Source organism: Centroberyx affinis, unplaced genomic scaffold (assembly GCF_046629955.1).
Source record: "Centroberyx affinis isolate AG114_WGS23_722 - 3 ecotype Tasmania unplaced genomic scaffold, CSIRO-AGI_Caff_v1 ptg001219l_1, whole genome shotgun sequence".
Lineage (NCBI taxonomy): Eukaryota > Metazoa > Chordata > Actinopteri > Beryciformes > Berycidae > Centroberyx > Centroberyx affinis.
Genome location: NW_027279735.1, coordinates 163,657 through 180,856, shown reverse-complemented (window position 1 = coordinate 180,856; position 17,200 = coordinate 163,657). Strand labels below are relative to the sequence as shown.

At 42.5% G+C, this 17,200-nt stretch overlaps 1 protein-coding gene across 1 annotated transcript in view; it reads left to right on the top strand.

The window, feature by feature from the left end:
- Positions 1-16,559, top strand: part of robo2 (roundabout, axon guidance receptor, homolog 2 (Drosophila)) — a 164,206-nt gene extending 147,647 nt beyond the window's left edge. The window contains 8 exon segments of the mRNA XM_071524663.1: positions 1,541-1,697; positions 3,200-3,463; positions 4,587-4,801; positions 9,962-10,120; positions 10,903-11,169; positions 12,183-12,194; positions 13,058-13,252; positions 13,394-16,559. Of these exon segments, the coding sequence (XP_071380764.1) occupies positions 1,541-1,697; positions 3,200-3,463; positions 4,587-4,801; positions 9,962-10,120; positions 10,903-11,169; positions 12,183-12,194; positions 13,058-13,252; positions 13,394-13,395 (1,271 nt within the window). The 3' untranslated portion in view covers positions 13,396-16,559.
- Positions 16,560-17,200: the final 641 nt, after the last annotated feature.

Sequence of the window (17,200 nt, the reverse complement as noted above, 5' to 3'; positions counted from 1 at the left end):
ACCAACAGATGACAGATACAAATGTGTACAACAGAGTCTCCCAAAGATGGCTTTCACTAGCCTGTGTGGCTGGCGACGTCAGCTCGGGGTGTTTTCTGGATTGAGATGTAAGGTGTTTACTGGCAGAGAAATACTGTAGCCTGCCACAAATGGATTCATACATGCAAATTTCTCTCACCACTTCCATATGCACACAATGAGAAACATAGGATAGGAAAGTAATATAATAATAGTACAGTATATGCCATTTGGTGGTTGCTTTTATCCCAAAGCTTCTAACAAAACCATGAGTGAATACATTTTGAGCATGGATGACATGCTCTACCCAGTGAGTTGCACAAGACTGCAGTACCTCACCTTTATAGTTTTTTGAATCGCAGGGAGTGGACTGGCAGGAGGTACAGTTTAATTATAGAAAGGGAGAGCGCTTTGCCCTAGTGGAGGCATCAACAGTATATTGCCACAGTTTGTCAGCTGAATAGACTGGCTAGGAAAGAATAGAAGCGTTAAAGGCCCCATCCAGAAACAGATAATTTTGAGTGCTTTATTGAGATTTCTTTTTTCTTAATATTTTATTCTCCAACTGATTAACTGATTTTTTGATAGGAAGACTGGCAGTATGTGACAGCAAAAGAAACCTATTAAATGTATTTTGAGGTTGTAAGTAAGCTGTTTGCGTTTGTAAGCTTTGGAGCAAAATAGACTTGCATTTTGGAGTTGTGGTGGGATCTGACCCTGGTGAAGAGGTTGTTTTCCATCAGTAAGTTCTGCCCTTCAGGAATATGTGTATATACCTCTGCTTTGAAAACAGCTTTGAGCTTTAAGTCAAATGTCATTTTGGAGAAAAAAAAGGGTTTCTTCCACAATGACCAAATCGTATAAAACCCAGTATTGACCTGGCCCTAGCTGGCAGATTTATAAAGATGGATGGGGCAGAGGAGAATCTGGTGTAGGAGGGATATGAGTGGAAATGGATGGGGTTAGCGGCTCTCTGGTGTAATAAAAGAAATGAAAGTAGTAATAGACTCTCAGTGAATTCCATTAGGGCCGCACTGACACTACACAAGCCATTCATTATGATGATGCCGTGAAGTGAGATATTTCATTGTGGAACCCAAAGCCTGGTGTGAAAGGGGACACTGAGGGATGGGTGGAGCACAAAGGTCTGCCTCAGCCTCGTTTACTGTCGTTTTCTCCTGTTTCTATGGAGATTTGAGGCTTTTCAGCCAATCAATCAATGGAAGCATGCTTTTCATCAAGCAACCTTGAGATTTTCTATGTAAGCGCTGACAGGCAGGAGCCCATTGAAATCTTGTGTTTGAAATTGTGTACGACTTTCCAAGGGTAGGCTATGCTGCATTTGACTTAAAATGGATCTGTATTTCGAAGTACAGTATGTGGTTTGTTTAGAATACCTATTTGTTATATGGCGACAGCAAATAATTCGCAAAGCTATCCCACCTGTATATTAGAATTGATTTTCCTTTTTTTTTTTTTTTTTACAATTTTATTGAATGTGAATCTGTCTCTCCATTTGAAGGTGGAAAGGGAGGCAAGAAGAAGAAGACCAAGGCTGGCTCCAAACCCACCAAGGCCAACGGGTCCAACTGGGCCAACGTTCCCCTGCCCCCTCCCCCTGTTCACCCTCTCCCTGGCACTGAGATGGACCACTATCCTAATGAGCACCACGAAGGAGGGTATGCCTGCTAACTTTTACTCACAGAGATATTCAACACCACAAATTGTGTGCGCATCATTTTTGCTATTATGACAAATGTTTCTTCCCCCTGGCCACCTTAGTAGTAGGGAAACAAGTTGCTCGCTTGCTTGAAAGAACAAGACAGCGCTTGTGAATGTGAATGTTAATGTGAATGACAACACCAGCCAGTTGCTGTGTGTAATAACAGGGTTCTGCTTTTCTCGAGACTGTCTGTTTTCTCTGCAGCTAATTACTGTACTACAGTACATCTGGAGAAAACCTGAAGGATCAATGTGTGTACAGTCTCCTCAGGCAGCCAGATACACACACGCACACACACACACACACACTCACATACAGATGGTTGCAGATCAATCTCTCTGCTGATCCTGTCTTCAATCTAAGGGAAAACTTCATGACTGGAAAAAGAAAAAAAAAACATTGTTCTAGCAGTCTCCTGCTGCTACTACCGCATAGGCACACAGATGGTTTCAGATTAATCTATTTGCTGAATCCCACACTGGAAAAAAAAAAAAAATCATAATTGCATTGTTTTGAAAAGAGACAGAGAGGAGAAAGAGAGAGAGACAGACTGGGGAATTTATCCACAGGGAGTCATATCCACGAACTGAGACTGAAGTAGAAATAAAAACCTTCTAGATATTTGATGCAAAACCAATCACTTCTTTTGTTTAACTCTATGCTAATTATTTGACTGGTTCAACTCAGAAGGTATACTGAAACTATAACTTTTCATTGAGTAAATCCTGCACATTCCCAAACATACTATACAGTACGTGCACACTAAGAGTAGCTTATTGAAGTGATAGTGTGTGTGTCTCTCTCTGGTCCAGTAGGTGCTCTGTCCTCTCACTCCCATTTCCAATCTGGGAGAGTCATCTGCTTTAATAGGCTATCTGGCAAATGAAGAGTCCTGTGCACTGTAAATCTGAGGCTGCTCTTAATGGCAGCAGATTAAAACAGTTATGTCCTATGGAGTGTGCACTGACAAATTCCTTTAATGAACATTTTCTTTATGACCAGTATTATTTCAGCATGTATAAGCACAGTTATGGGGAATGGAAGCCTGAGTACCTCTGTAATTCCACTCAGGACTGTCATATAACAAATTCTGTGCAAAGTTTGACAAGGTCACAGAGCTTCCTGTGTAAGTTATTTGTTTATAGTACATGAGTAATAATTTGTTTAGCGTACATGGATACCCATATTTATATTTTGTCCCCCATTACATTTGGTGACTTTTGGGAGATGGATGCTGCACTTTATTCTATTTCTGTTTCTGTCCACAGGAGATATTTTACAATCAAAATGTCTTTGTTCAGTTAGAATAAGTAATAATTTGATGAGGTGCATTTAATAGTTAGTTGTCACCTTTGGTTGTGGGATGCAGATGATCAGAATAAAAGATTGCACACACACGTTCACACATCAAGTGATTGTGAGAACTTTTGTGAATTAAACTTATCTTCTGGGCCTCAGGTATGAGAGTGATGGTTGGGGCCCGCCCATGCCCGTGCAAACCTACCTTCACCAGGGCATGGAGGATGAGCTGGAGGAGGAGGAGGAGAGGGTTCCCACCCCACCCATCCGTGGGGTTGCCTCTTCCCCAGCAGCAGTGTCCTTTGGCCAGCAATCCACGGCCACCCTCACCCCTTCCCCCAGAGAGGAGATGCAGCCCATGCTCCAAGCACATCTGGATGAGCTGACTAGAGCATACCAACTGGACATGGCAAAACAGACATGGTAAGCACGTTAAAATGTCATGTTAAAACGGCATTTAAAGAGTCAAGTTGGGTTACTTTTGACCCCAAAACTTTGGAGGAAATACAGTTACCAAACTGAATTTTCTTCAGCTGTGTTATTGCTTGCATTACACTGTAATAGTAACTTTAATTTGTTTGTTGGGAGTCCAATATGGTTTGTTCAGTTTTGTAACTTTATTAAGAAAAGCACCATATAAATATGGTTATTATTTAAAAAAAAATATTGCTGTTATTTTAAAGTGCTTACTGTACATTTTGTTCTGTGTTTATTGCTTCAAGGATTTATTTTGGTTCTACAATATTCTTCATGTCAAGTGTGTAGTCACGCATTGTGCTGTGGCGATATACCCATTAATCATTTCATTTTAATGGGCCAATGCTACCACTTACGCGACTACTGTATTTTGCTCACTCTAAGAGACACAATTTCTTACCCACGGTTGTTTACTCCCCCCACCCCCCCACACCCGTACGGCACATTCCACTGTTGTTGTGCTCATGCAAGTCAGATGAAGGCCATGCTTCATTCTGTCGGCATGGCAAAGAGAATGAGAGACTGGCATCCATTCATAATAGTGTAGGGGGGGGACATGGAAGCCTTGTCAGGAAGGAGATGTCATGTTACCCAGTAATGACTATGTTGGTTAGAGAGCATCTCTGACAACAGGAGAGGGCCAGTAATTACAACCAAATCCCAGTGCAAACCGCGTCAAAGACATTGCACTCCTCAAACAAACGCGGCTGTCAGTGGAGCGGGCTGCCTGTGAGGTGACAGCCTTGTGTCGACAGGCCTGGAGAGCGTGCCTTTGTACCGTCTACAGCTGCAATTAGTGGGTCATTGTGTTAGCATGCAAGCAGCACCGTAGAATTAGTGAAATTGTGCAAATGTATTCAGCGCGTCGGATGTGAAAGGGGTCTCTAAAATTAGCTTGACAGTTCCACTTCCATCCGTCTTTCCTTTTTTCATGCCATCCTATCTTTTATTGAATGTCATATTTCCTTTATTTTATCTGCATTCATCACCCCTCCACATTCCTGGGTGTGTACAGATGTGCATACCAGTCGGGTAATTACATACAGTACGCTCTCTTTCTGTCTTCCAGGCACATGCAGAGCGGCTCTCTTCCTCCCCAGGCTCCGGCTCCTCCAGTGGGCTATGTGTCTAGCACACTGGTTTCTGACCTGGAGACTGACCTGCCTGATGAGGATGAGGAAGAGGAGGAGGAGGAGGAGGATGAAGGCTACGGGGCCAGGCATCCCCGCGGCATTGAGCACACACCAGGCTCCAGCATGGACAACCTGGACAGCTCTTTAACAGGTGAGATAGTCAACATAGCCGTATGGTTTAGTTGTAGTCCGTATTACCTTTCTGTCTTTCTGATGTACACAAATGTGAACTGTATTGTAGTATATTCTGGTTTTCCCCTTATATTTTCCAAACACCTAATGGTAATTTTGTGCAAAATTTCAACAAACAAACATGAACTCATTTCACCAAAACAGAAAATTATGATGCCATTATTTTTAGGTACTTTTCAGTCAGCATGTTATATATTTTATTGTTTTAATTCTAATGCTACTAACTGTGATTTAACCGTTATGTATAAGTAAAATGTATTCAGGTTCCGTTGTTATTTTGTCTTGTTTTGCAGTGAACAGGTTGTTGTCCGTAACATGTTCTTCATGAGCCTGTTATGTGCTAATTTGTATGTGAACATGCTTACTGAGTATGCCTCAATCAAGTTTTTTAAGCACTTTTGGCAGACTCTGGGGAATTATAATTATCGCTTCCCAAAAAGAGATAAGAAAGTCCATGAATTTTAAACAGGATAGTGAGAGGGAAATTAAGAGGAGGGAGAGGCAAGGCGAGCAGGGGAGAGTGACTGTGATTTAACTCGCACACGGCACCGGAGCCAGCGCCACCCATATCTTCCCTAGGAGATTTGAAATAAATTTCACGTGCGGCATATTCCATTCCAGACCAGAGGCACCATTTCCATTTTTACAACTCGCTGAAAGCTTTTACAGCCGTCTGTCGGAGGGACATATGAAGGGCATGACATTGGAACGGTGGAGACAGCGGGGCTGGGTCCCGCATTGCCGCTCTCATACCAACTGACCAGGCCACACTAGCCCTCCGTAAACTCCAGGTTAAAACTGCAGGGGTGTTTTTGAATAATGTCGGGGATCGGACTATCATGTACTGTGGGGACAGGAGGTGATACAAAACGCCTTTGCAGTGCGACCCCGGGACATCTTGTATCTATCTTCCAGCTCTTCCAACAAGGCTGATGGATACCAAAAAAAAAAAAGAATACGCATTATAGGTATTTGGAAATTTATGAGTGGAAAGGAACAGGGAGGGAGCGGAGAATATATCTGAAGCTAGAAGAGCTGAGCTAGTTGAGAGAGAGAGAATGGGAGTAGAAGGGTTGACAGCGCTGCTTGTTGGTCTTCCCTGTCGGTGGCAGCCCTAAAGACTAGTTTTCCATGGGATGATGGAACAGTGGCTTTGGTAGCGCTGACACATGCTACTGCTGATATATTTAGAGGAATATAAAGCAGCAACTGGGCCCTAATCTACTGCATCTCTCCTCCACTGTATTACTCTGAAGACAGCACTATTTCTTCTTATCTCTCTGCAAGTCTGCCTCGCTCCCCATCGTTTGACAACACAGACACGGTCCCAGCTCCAGGGTTAGCGGGAGGAACACAGGGAGGATAGGGGGGAAAACCGCTGAGATTTATTGTGGCCACCATTTTGAGGCTGTGCGAAGAGGGGGTTAGGAGTGAGACTCCTGTCGAGCCCCACTTGATAGATTTGTCATTGTTTTAATAATATGGAAATAGGTCTGTTTTCTTAATGTTACACCAAAGGCCAGTAAATCAAACATTCTTCCTGCTGCCCCAGAAAAAAGCCAACCCTCTCCTCTGGGGCCATTTTTCACCAGCAGATTGTCTGTTCGGGCTTTCCAATGTGTTATTCTATGCTCTGAGATAATACAACACATTTTTCAGCAGATAAATGTAAATCCCGATCTTCTGGTGGGTATTCGCGGGCCCATGTTTTGCCTGAGCCAGAGAGATGAAGTGAACACACAGGTATTACCAGGCTTTGTGTGTAGAGCAGGAGGTATAGGTCGCGTAAAGCTGAGATGTGGTAGCGGTAAGGCTGTTATGTCTACAATGAGCTGAAAGCTGGGCTGTTCTGGGCGATTACTCTCCCATAAAGCCTTGCCAGGTTTGTGAGGAGCAGGGTCACGTCTCTTGACGGCAGGTAGAGACGCCTGCTCGTCAGGGGGAATGATTTCGCCGCTTAACGACATGCAGATGAGGGTCTCCGTCAGTATAAATCAGTTTTAGTGGCAGGAGGGACCTAGGCTGGATTTTACTGCCCCCAACCAGCTCCCATTTACTGGCCTTGGTCTATTAGTGCGTGGAGCACGGAAGGTGTCAGCTAGTGGTTTTTAGAGTACATGGCTTGGCCCATTGCTCTGGTTCAAGACATGATAAAATGACAGATCCATAATGCAAACCTTGGTCTAGGGCTATAGAAAAAAATCCACAATTCTAGGGCAAAAAGAGAAAACTAGATTGAATTTTTTATCAAATTATGTTACAGTGATTACAGTTTGATTGGAGTGTGATTTCTGAGAATAGAAGTGCTCCAGAGGTGCAGCAGTAGAAAGTGGCAGTTAGTGCAACTGAAAAGTCATTCTGTGATGTGATTTGCTGAGGCAGTGTTCCTTAGCTGAGCCGGAGGAGTTGGAAGCTTCAGTGCTTTGGCTGGCACTGCCTATACTTCATTATCTGCTCTATTCTTTGTGGGAGGATTGGACCCAGCGGAATTGCTGTCTTTCTTTCTTAGAGAAAAACTCTGAGAAAAGAAATTCAAAGAAAATAGCTTGGCAAGATAGAGGACTGAAAGTAGTTACTGCCTGTGGATTTCAGTTAGCGCTGTAAAAATGGAATGTGTAAGGGGTTCTCTGCCTTATGCAAGCTTATAGTTTATAGGAGTTTCCTTTAATCTGTGAAAATTTTGCTGCAGTAGGGGCGGGAAGCTGTTGAAACGTTAGCCGTTGAAGGTGCAACTCCCTAAGGTCACATGTAGTGGCTGAATAACCACATCATTGTGATATGTGGTTGAAGATGTAGAGACTCGCAGATGGAGAAAATGGAAACACTTTCAAGGGGATATCCCGATGTATTTGGCTTAATAAACCACAATCATATTTCTTAAGTTTTATGCCCATTTTTAAATGTGTTGTATTGTGTTCCAATGAGAAGTGCCATCTGAGAGACCAAACTCTCTCACCACAGCTGATACATGTGTGAGTTGGCTTAATTTGAATCTCTCAGCCGCTCTGCCAGCCTGTCTTGGCCAGGATTCTGACTGTCACCTCTTGTACTCCGCTGACCTCCTCTAAACCCCGCTGCTAACTTTTTGTCCCCTTCTCTCCCTCCACGACCTTTACCCTCACACCTCCCTAGTTCTCTGTACCACCATTCTATTCATTCACCTCACTGTGAGTGTGTGTGTGTGTGTGCGTCTGTGTATGTGTGTATGTGTGTGTGAACAGAGCACTTGGGTTAGTGCCACTTTTGCAAAGTCTGCCAAACCAGTCCCACAGAAAGCTGTCACATTAGCCGACTGTGCTCTGTGCTCTTGCTTGCCAAAGTGGCATATTTTTATTGGCAGACTGATACTTTTATATTTAAAGTGCTGGCTTGGCTCTTTATATGAGAAAAAAATCAGAGCATGAAGACATACTTACAGTAGCACAGATACACAAGCAGAAAGCTGCAAGAACTTCCAGGAACCCCGTCAGTCCTGTCAGATTTTCCATCATTTTTCAGTATTGCTAGCATGTTAACTAGGCTATTGATTAAATCAGCCGTGCAACATTTTCCTCCTGTCTTTTAATCCTGAAAGTGACATATGGGGTTCCATATTTCAGGGTTTTTATAACATAATAGCATGAATACAAAATCAAGGTAGCTATAACTGAGCTACCTTGATTTTGTATTCAAACTATATCTTTCCTTAAACATGCAACCCATTTTAGACAACAGTCCCTGTGCGTTTTCAAACAGGAATAAGAGAGCTAGGTGTGTGTACCACCAGGTGTTTGATCCAACACACTGTTTTGTGAGCTGCTTCATCTGTGTCACCTGAGGCAGTGCTGTAGCTAACTCCGCTCTGCACAGGTGCGCTCATTCTTCTTTATCAAAAGAAGAGCAAACTCAGTAGATCCCAGACCTGCTGTCCCACTGTGTGCATTTGTGTGTGTGTGTGTGTGTGTGTGTGCTCTGTATGCACTGTATGCATATGTTTGTAGCAGATGAAAGAGGGCAGGCCAGAACAGAATGACTGTACAAAAGCGCTCTTCACCTGCAAGAACAGTAATGCCCTGCAGCAAACAGAAAACCATTTAAGTCTGGGACCTTTGACTTAATATTACCTCTCATTATAAGATTACACAATGCATTCATCCGTCCAAATGTATAGTCACTGCACAGATGTTCAGTATGGCAGGTCATACATTCATAAAAGTTGTGGCCATGGAATTTCCTCCAATTGAGCCAGAAGCTATAAATATGACGTGGTGGAATTTGAATGTTTTAATATGTAAAAAACACACACACACACACACACACACACACACACACAGACAGACAGAGGCTTACAAGTTCTCACACACACATACTGTACACACACACTTGCTGAAGCTATAGCTGTGGTGTTCCACAGGATCCATGGTGAACGGGTGGGGCTCGGCCTCGGAGGATGAGCGTAATTTCTCCAGCCATAGGTCCAGTTTGGGCAGTTCGTCTGATGGCTCCATCTTTACCCACTGCAGCTTTGCCCAGGCCCTGGTGGCCGCTGCAGACAAGGCTGGCTACCGCCTGGAGGGCACTAGCCTCAGCAAGAGAGGTTGGTGTGTGTGTGGAGCCCAGCAGCCCACAACCTGCTGGTCTGGAACTTCTACTACTGGAAGATGAAGATTTCCTCTTTTCTCCTCTGATTGCTCCTCTTCTGTCGTCCTTTGGCTGGTGTTTTCCCCCATATTGTTCGCTGGTGATTTCCTCTCTGTTGCTGCCGCTTGTGGATGCTGTGCCCAGGTTGTGCATGGCACCTGTTGTACCTGGCTGGACCGAGGATGTCTCGCTATCCTTAACTTTGACTCAACTCCCCTTTAACTCCCCTGGCTTTGCACTCTTACTTGGGTTGAAGGAATAACTGGGTGATATGTTACACTGGCGACCTCATTACAGGCTTCTAACAAGTGTTTCTTCTTTTCTAAAAAAAAAAGCTCTATCTTTGATTTCTAATAGGTTTTTGGATCTTTGATTAATAAACTGCACCTTTTTAAGTCTACAGCTAAGGCCTCAGCCCTACTATCTCGTTTCTTGCTTTTTCCCTTCCTCTGTATCTTCACTAACAAGTTGACCTGTGTGCCTGTGTCTCTGCCTGCAGGTAAAGGCCTGTCCCACAGGCCCCGGCCCAGCAGTCCATTCTCAACAGATGGCAGCACAGTGGGCACACACAGCTTGGGCCACCAGAGGGCCGCCCGGCCCACCCGCAAGCCACGAAGCCAGGGCACAGCACCCCACCGGAGAGATGCTAGCGCAGACGGTCAGTCCGTTGCTTAAGACACATTTTAGATATTTTATGTAGAGATTGCCTTAAAACATTTTTTAACTGATCTTCACATTTTCATCTGTGTTATTATGTGTACTGCCACAATTGCTATTACTGTTGATCATTTATCACTGGAACTGGGTTAGCATGGGTTAACATTTTGATCAAAATTGCTTTTTTCATATTTTGTTAATCATAAAATACAAAACTGATGCTCTGGGGAGAAATTCTATATATAATAACACCTGACTTCATGGAAATAGCTACATCTTTAGTTTTATTTCTTTATTTCTTGTTACTGTGCCTCGAACCTATTCTAGGTAATCAAGGGGGCGGGAGGATGGGGTGGGGGGACGTCTCACTTTATTACTGTCACTATTGTCACTGTTTTTATTTTATATGATACTACATTGGTGTGTATTATATATATACTTTTATATATACTATATTATATATATATATATATATTATAACAATGTGGAATATGCCTGCCCAACCCTGGGAACTTTTGTTGAAAATCTCAATAAAAGATTTTGAAAAGAAAAGAAAAGAAAATACAAAACTGACAGAGAAAAACATTATTTCTTTTGTTTTAATGACTTTAAACAAGTAGCAATTATAAAGCTCCCAGTGGAGATGTTTCCACACGTGATGAGTGTCTCCGATTTTTGTTCACAATTATTTGCAAGTAATACTACAATTTAAAGTAATGCATGCATTTTTGTAGCATGTTATGGACAGGTAATTGATTATTTTGTGGTTTTCCCTCCGTGCAGACCTACCTCCTCCCCCTGAGCCTCCTCCCTGCCAGGGACAGGGCCGTATCCAGGGGGCCCGCAGTGTAGGCAGCATGGGACCCCCTTCAGACAGGAAGGCTTCATCCCTGGAGCGCCAGCCCATGTCAGGGCCCCTGTCTGGGCTGGAGGAGATGAAGAGCTCCATTGACAGACAGACACGCACCTCTCTGGAACATCACCGCCAGGCGCAAGACAGGCTGGGCTCCGTGGACCGAGCGGACGATGGGCGCAGGGGACACAAAACAGGTACTGTACGAGTGAATAAGATTTAAAGAAGCTAAACACATAAACAGGCTTTACATAAACGTCTACTTGACATTTATTTCTTTATAAAGATGTCAAAAAGATGTGTGATTTATGCCAGCTCTGCATCACCTCCCAGCCCAACAAAATCCTAAAGCCAAGCTGGTACACTGCTAACCCAAATGCCATGGTAACCAATGAAAACAAGGCAGCATCCATCAGCTGTATCAGTGTTCAATTTGCTTTTAAATTTGATCATACATTTTACATAATTCCCCTTACTGATGAGTCTATTGATGACAAGGAAATAAAACTTCTAGGCTTCACAATCTAACAATAATAATGAAATCAAAATGGAAGAGGACTTTTTTTTTTGACTGTCTGTAGTTAGCATTCACTGTGTTAAAGAGTGATTTCATTGCATTAATAGCAAGAAGACAAAACAAGGACACCGAAGTTTGTTGCTGCTGCAGCTTTGGCAGTGAGGGATTTTTCCACTAAGTTCTTGTGTTGAAGTTAGCTTTCATGCTGAGTCGAGACTGTGCTCCCATGAACAGATTGCACTGTCTGCCACTTGCTTGTTTCCAGAATGCCCCCCTCGGCCCCCCTCCCCAGCCTCCCCACTCCCCCCTGTTACTGTGGCCAACATTGGCCTGCTCCACTCCAACCAAGGCAGGAGGCCCCAGCAACTGAGACGCACTCTAATCGCTTCAGCTTTCTTTTCTCACACAAACAGCAGCCACTCTGAAAACCACACACCCCATCTGTGTGTGCGTGTGTGTGCGTGCGTGTGATCATTAGATATCTCCATGCTGTGCGCCCTGCCCTCCTTGTGCCAGGACTTTCACAGACAGTCAATCTGACAGACAGAGAGCCTGGGAGACAAAGACAGGTGCCACAATCAGCATCTTCGCAAAAAAAAACATAAGTGAATTCCCATACGGCTCCCAGCGCTGACTGATGCACAGTAGAATCCACTGAGGTCGAGGCAGGCTCTATTACAGTCATTAGCGGAGCGGTGGGGAGTAGTATGATGAGATTTCATGCAACGGGGGAGACTGCTGAGGGTCAATGTTATACTGCCCTGCAGCGGGGGGTGCCACAGCAGCCAGTGGTCCCTCTGTTATTGTATTTACCCCCTCCCAAGGCTGGTAGCTGTAAGGCCCATGTGTGAGGCTGAGAGTCTTCTCTGTGGCACGCCCTGGCACTGTCTGCTGGCACCATCACACTGCAGATGTCAGGGAGAGTGGGGGTTTGCGAAGTGCAGACTCTTTGTCTCCGTGTAGCCCGCCATACTGCAGCAAACAGCTAATCTCTACAGCGCGTAGGTCACGTAGTTAGTTAGTCAGGCATTTTTCAGTGCATTGATAAAACTTAAAGTAATAATCAGCAACTTTTTAATAATAATAAATGCAAATTTTGCTACTCTCTATCACCGATTGATACCATACAATAGTGATTCAACCTCTATCCATTTAAGCTTTTACATTTGCCATTCTAAACGCCTACGAGGGTGTTCAAGTTCAAGTTTATTTATATAGCGCTTTAAAAACCAAAACAAGTTTGTACCATATGGTCCATATTTTGCGGGAAAATCCTCTGCTGCACAGAAAGTGATGCGTTTTATGTTTACGGAAGCAACAACAGCATTTTTTTTTCGGACTAAATATAAGAAAGTTGAAGAAATGTAAGAAGCTGCAGTCTACATTTAGTGTCTTTAGTGTTACAGTATGTTGGGCCAGTGCAAAACACCAATGTAATGACCGCTTATCACCAAAGGTGTCGCCAAAATCAGGAAAAACAAGAATCTTGTGTATTATCACTTTAAAGTCCAATTTTTCTGGCTAAGTTTCCAACTTAATGGGTTTCTGTGGGTCCTTGTGTTTTTCAGAGGAAGGGTGCCTGCCCTACAGTAAACCCTCCTTCCCCTCCCCCGGCGGCCACAGCTCCTCCGGCACAGCCTCCTCCAAGGGTTCGACGGGGCCGCGCAAGGCCGAGGGCCCACGACAGCCGCAGCAGTGGACCGCCACAGAGCACGCCGAATTCCTGGGGACCAATGGACAGGGACAATACTTGGGGGAGTTATGTGCGTAACTCAAGTCTTTCGAATATGATTAAATGAGTCATTTTTTTGTTGGCTGTACTCCTTATTATGAATGAAAATGTTGTTCGCTTCATTTTAACAGACCTTTTTCAGACTAACCTTCATTTCCCTTGCTTCTTACAGAGTGACCTGCCTGGGGTGTGAACTGGAGAAAGCCTGGTCCGTCCTGGGAAGAAAGATGCCTCGCTAGTTGGGGCAATGAACTTTGTCCTTACCTTGTGTGTTCTCAGAGGGAAGGAGTGCAGCGGAGGGAACCAGTGAACGGCAGTGTCACAGAACTGTAAATGTGATGTATAGACACAGACATACTGTACATCTCACTATGTTTTCGTCCTCAAGAAAATATTTTCCACCTCCTACCTTACTGTAATTTTCTTTTTGTTAGAAAAAGGCAAGTTAAACAAAAAAAAAAGAAAACATCTATATGAGAACAACTAATTTTCTGAGTAACTGCCCTTGGGGAAAAAAGGGAATTTTGTTTCTTGTAAATATATTCTTTACCTTGTTGTTGCATTGCTATGCAAGCCTAATTCAGTTTGAGCTTTTTATTTCCATATACAGGTACAGTTGGTTTTATCTGGTTATTTGTATTATATGTGAATTGAGTGGCTGTTGTGCCATAAAATAATTGTTTTATAATCCATTGTTTGTTAATAGTTACCATTAATTATTATCATTATTATTATTAATTATTGTTTTTGCACTGCAATTTTGGTGATAAGCACAAAAACATAGCTCCTGCTGACATGAAGAACCGGAAGAATATGTGAAGAGGAGTTTCTGTACTGTAAAGTAGAGAGAAGAAAATATATACTAATGTACAGAGAGATATTAAAGAGTAAGGCTTTGCTCCTGGACAGCAACAAATAAGACGCCCATTTCCATAGTTGCGACTAATTGGGTGGCAGACATAGAGTTCCTGAGGGTCTTTTTAGGAAAAGGGCAGATGTGAGGCTGGAAGAATTGCGCACAGAGGGGTACTGTATTGGGCGAGCGAGTTGATTATTTAATTCCTACAAACTGTCCTAAAAGAAGTTTGATATCAGAATCATGCAGCCCTCAAAAGGTTTGGGGCGACTCCAGGCATTGTCTTGTTTTCAGAAACAGACTGAGGGAGTGTAGTCATTATTTTTATACAAGGGTCTCCGAGCATTTCAAGTTTTATTTCATTTTTATATGTTTTACTGCCTACGTAATATTACTGCACCGAGTTTACGCTCCCCTACACAACATAACTGCAGCTTGCTCGCAGTAAAAAGAGGAAGGGAGGCAGCGTCTCTCCACATAGCTCAGTCATGGCACTTACGATCGGTACATTCGAGAAGTTGTGATTCTTCAAATAGCCTTAATAAGAAAGCAGACATTACAGACAAAGGAGTGTTTCTTACGATCATCCCACTGTAGACCATGTGCAGTAACTATTAGATTTGACAGTAGAGATGACACACTACCTAAAACATCATCAATGGAGCAACATTATTGGTTTACATTGATCCCATTTTAACATTTTTTGTGTCTTTTAGTTCCATCCATTTTCAATATTGTTTGCTTATTTTAGAGCACTTATTGTTTTTTTGTTTTTTTATACTTTCCATGGTACAGAATCATCCAAGAAAACAACACAATGACCTGCTCGGTCCAATTGAAGTGCTGTATGTATATCAGCTGATCTATTAAAACAGCCGTCGCTCTGAAGCTTGGTGCCTCGGTTGCCAGTATACTATGATTAGCACAGTGTTGGGTCAATAACCTTCAGTCTCGTTTGAGAAGAAATGGCAGTGTGTACAGTCTACAGTGAAGCTTTGAGCCGCTGTTTGATCCCGAACAGCAAGGTGTAGTGATTATGGAGAAAAAGCCTTGTATATTAACTAGCAGGTCCCACTGCCTCCGTCTCTACAGCCACAGTCTGGAGCAGACCACTTTCTATCTGCCTGACCGCCACAACACACACACACTTACTATCTGCCACTTTCAACTTCTCAGCTTCTGATTCTCAATTTCTATCTTTTCAGACAATGTTGTTTTTTGTTTTTTTTGTTTTTTTTTTAAATGAAAAGCTTGTTTCTTTGTATGCCTTTTATGGACTCCAAAACGCTGCTTACAATAATGTTTTCGATATTAATGTTCAGGATTTTTCTGGTTCAATGACTGTTTGTTTTGTCTTTTTTTGTACTGCTAATGTTGATAAAGGGGGGTGGAAACTAAAGGCCGTCAGATGCTGTTGTACTGTTGTCTTTACGCCATCGTCATTTCATATCATCCACCCAGTGGCCAGTGTTCTGGAAATGAGGTGCAAAGAGTATCTCAGGTTATTTTACATTCTGGTGGTGTTCATGTGTGTGTATATATGTGTATATATCCATATGCATCTCCACTTGATTATGCCATTCCATTTTCATTGCTGAAAAATATCCCTTTCATGTCCGATACTGTCGTCCCCTCTTTTTATTTTTCGGCTGTGGATTTTGATTCCGAGTATAATGTGCTGGTTCATCCACCTTAAGACAAGATGTCAGTAAAAGAACATACCAAATTAATATTGATATTTCTAATGTCTAATGCGTTTTAGTGTCTCTTTAATACTCATTGTTTTCTTTTAAATCACAGTGTTGTTGTTTTGTATTTATTAAAATGATAATAAAAGTATATTGTGAAATATGCATAAAGATTTGTGGAATATAAAATGTCTTTTTTTTTGTTCCTTGTAAAGTTTGCTGTCAGAGCAGAGAAGCAAGGCCATAAGGAGTTGATAGGCTCTCTGCGCTCACAGCACGGTGAAATGCCGGGTCAGTAGTCCTCCAAAATACTGAGTCACTCTTTGTCCTGCATGTTCACCACACTGCTCCTCTCATGTCAGAACTAAAGAAACTGAAAACCTTTTTGAACACAAGGAGCAAAAACGCTCACAATTTGCTTGTCAAGACAATAGAAAAAAATTCTTTTTGGAAGGATGAAAGTACTTTGGCTTTCCCTCTCTTTTGTTCATTTTCTCAATATTGTTGGTTCTTTGTAGCCTATCTGTGTGTTGCCTTTTTGCTATAAAAGAGGATTAAAAATGACAAAAAGAGAAAGTTGTTGGGTGAAGTCTTTCTGTACAGTATGGGGCAAGGTGACGCCCCGCTCCAATGCCATTTCTACAGTACATTCTGCTTTTTTCTTTCTGTAAACAACCTTCTGTATTCACTTGCATGTCCTTGTCCAAGAAGAGAGTGGATCAAGAAAATAAACTTTTACAGTCTCATTCCCATGTCCTGTAAGATAAATCCATGTTCTTTTCTTTCCTTGTACCTGGATCACTATCAAATAAAATATTTTTGAAAAATGAAAATGCCTCAAATTCTCTGATTGATGAGTTAAAGATACACTGAGGTGTTTTTCCAAGGTACTGCTAATATATTTACACTATTTTATCCAAATAGCTTGTTTATTGTTGTTGCCTAGTCTACAACCTGAATAAATTTCCTCTCTTAAATAACTTTTTGCAAAATTCATTTTAAGCCTCCTTTATTTAATTGATTGGTGGCTTGTTAGAGAGCTGATGAGAACCCATTTGGCTTGACCACTAATTATAAAACAATCAATAAAAAGCTTGAGAACATGCTCATTCGCCCACAGCACCACCTCAAAGGCTTTTCGAGCCCTCAACACTGTCTTACAGGCACAGTGCCATGGACACACTTTTTACACTAACACTCTCAGTTTTCCCGGGAGACTCCTTATATACATGATGATCTCTTTTTTTCCCCCAAATTCCTCCCATATTTTGAATAAATTTCAAAATCTGCACATTTACTACACCTGTTAAAAAATAGTAACACCAAAAATCTAGGCCCAAAATTGTCACTGCTGTTTCCAAACAGTCAGCAAACTGTTACACCAAAAATGCAGTCTCCATGGTTACGTTATTGGCAGATCTCATTTCTGACTATT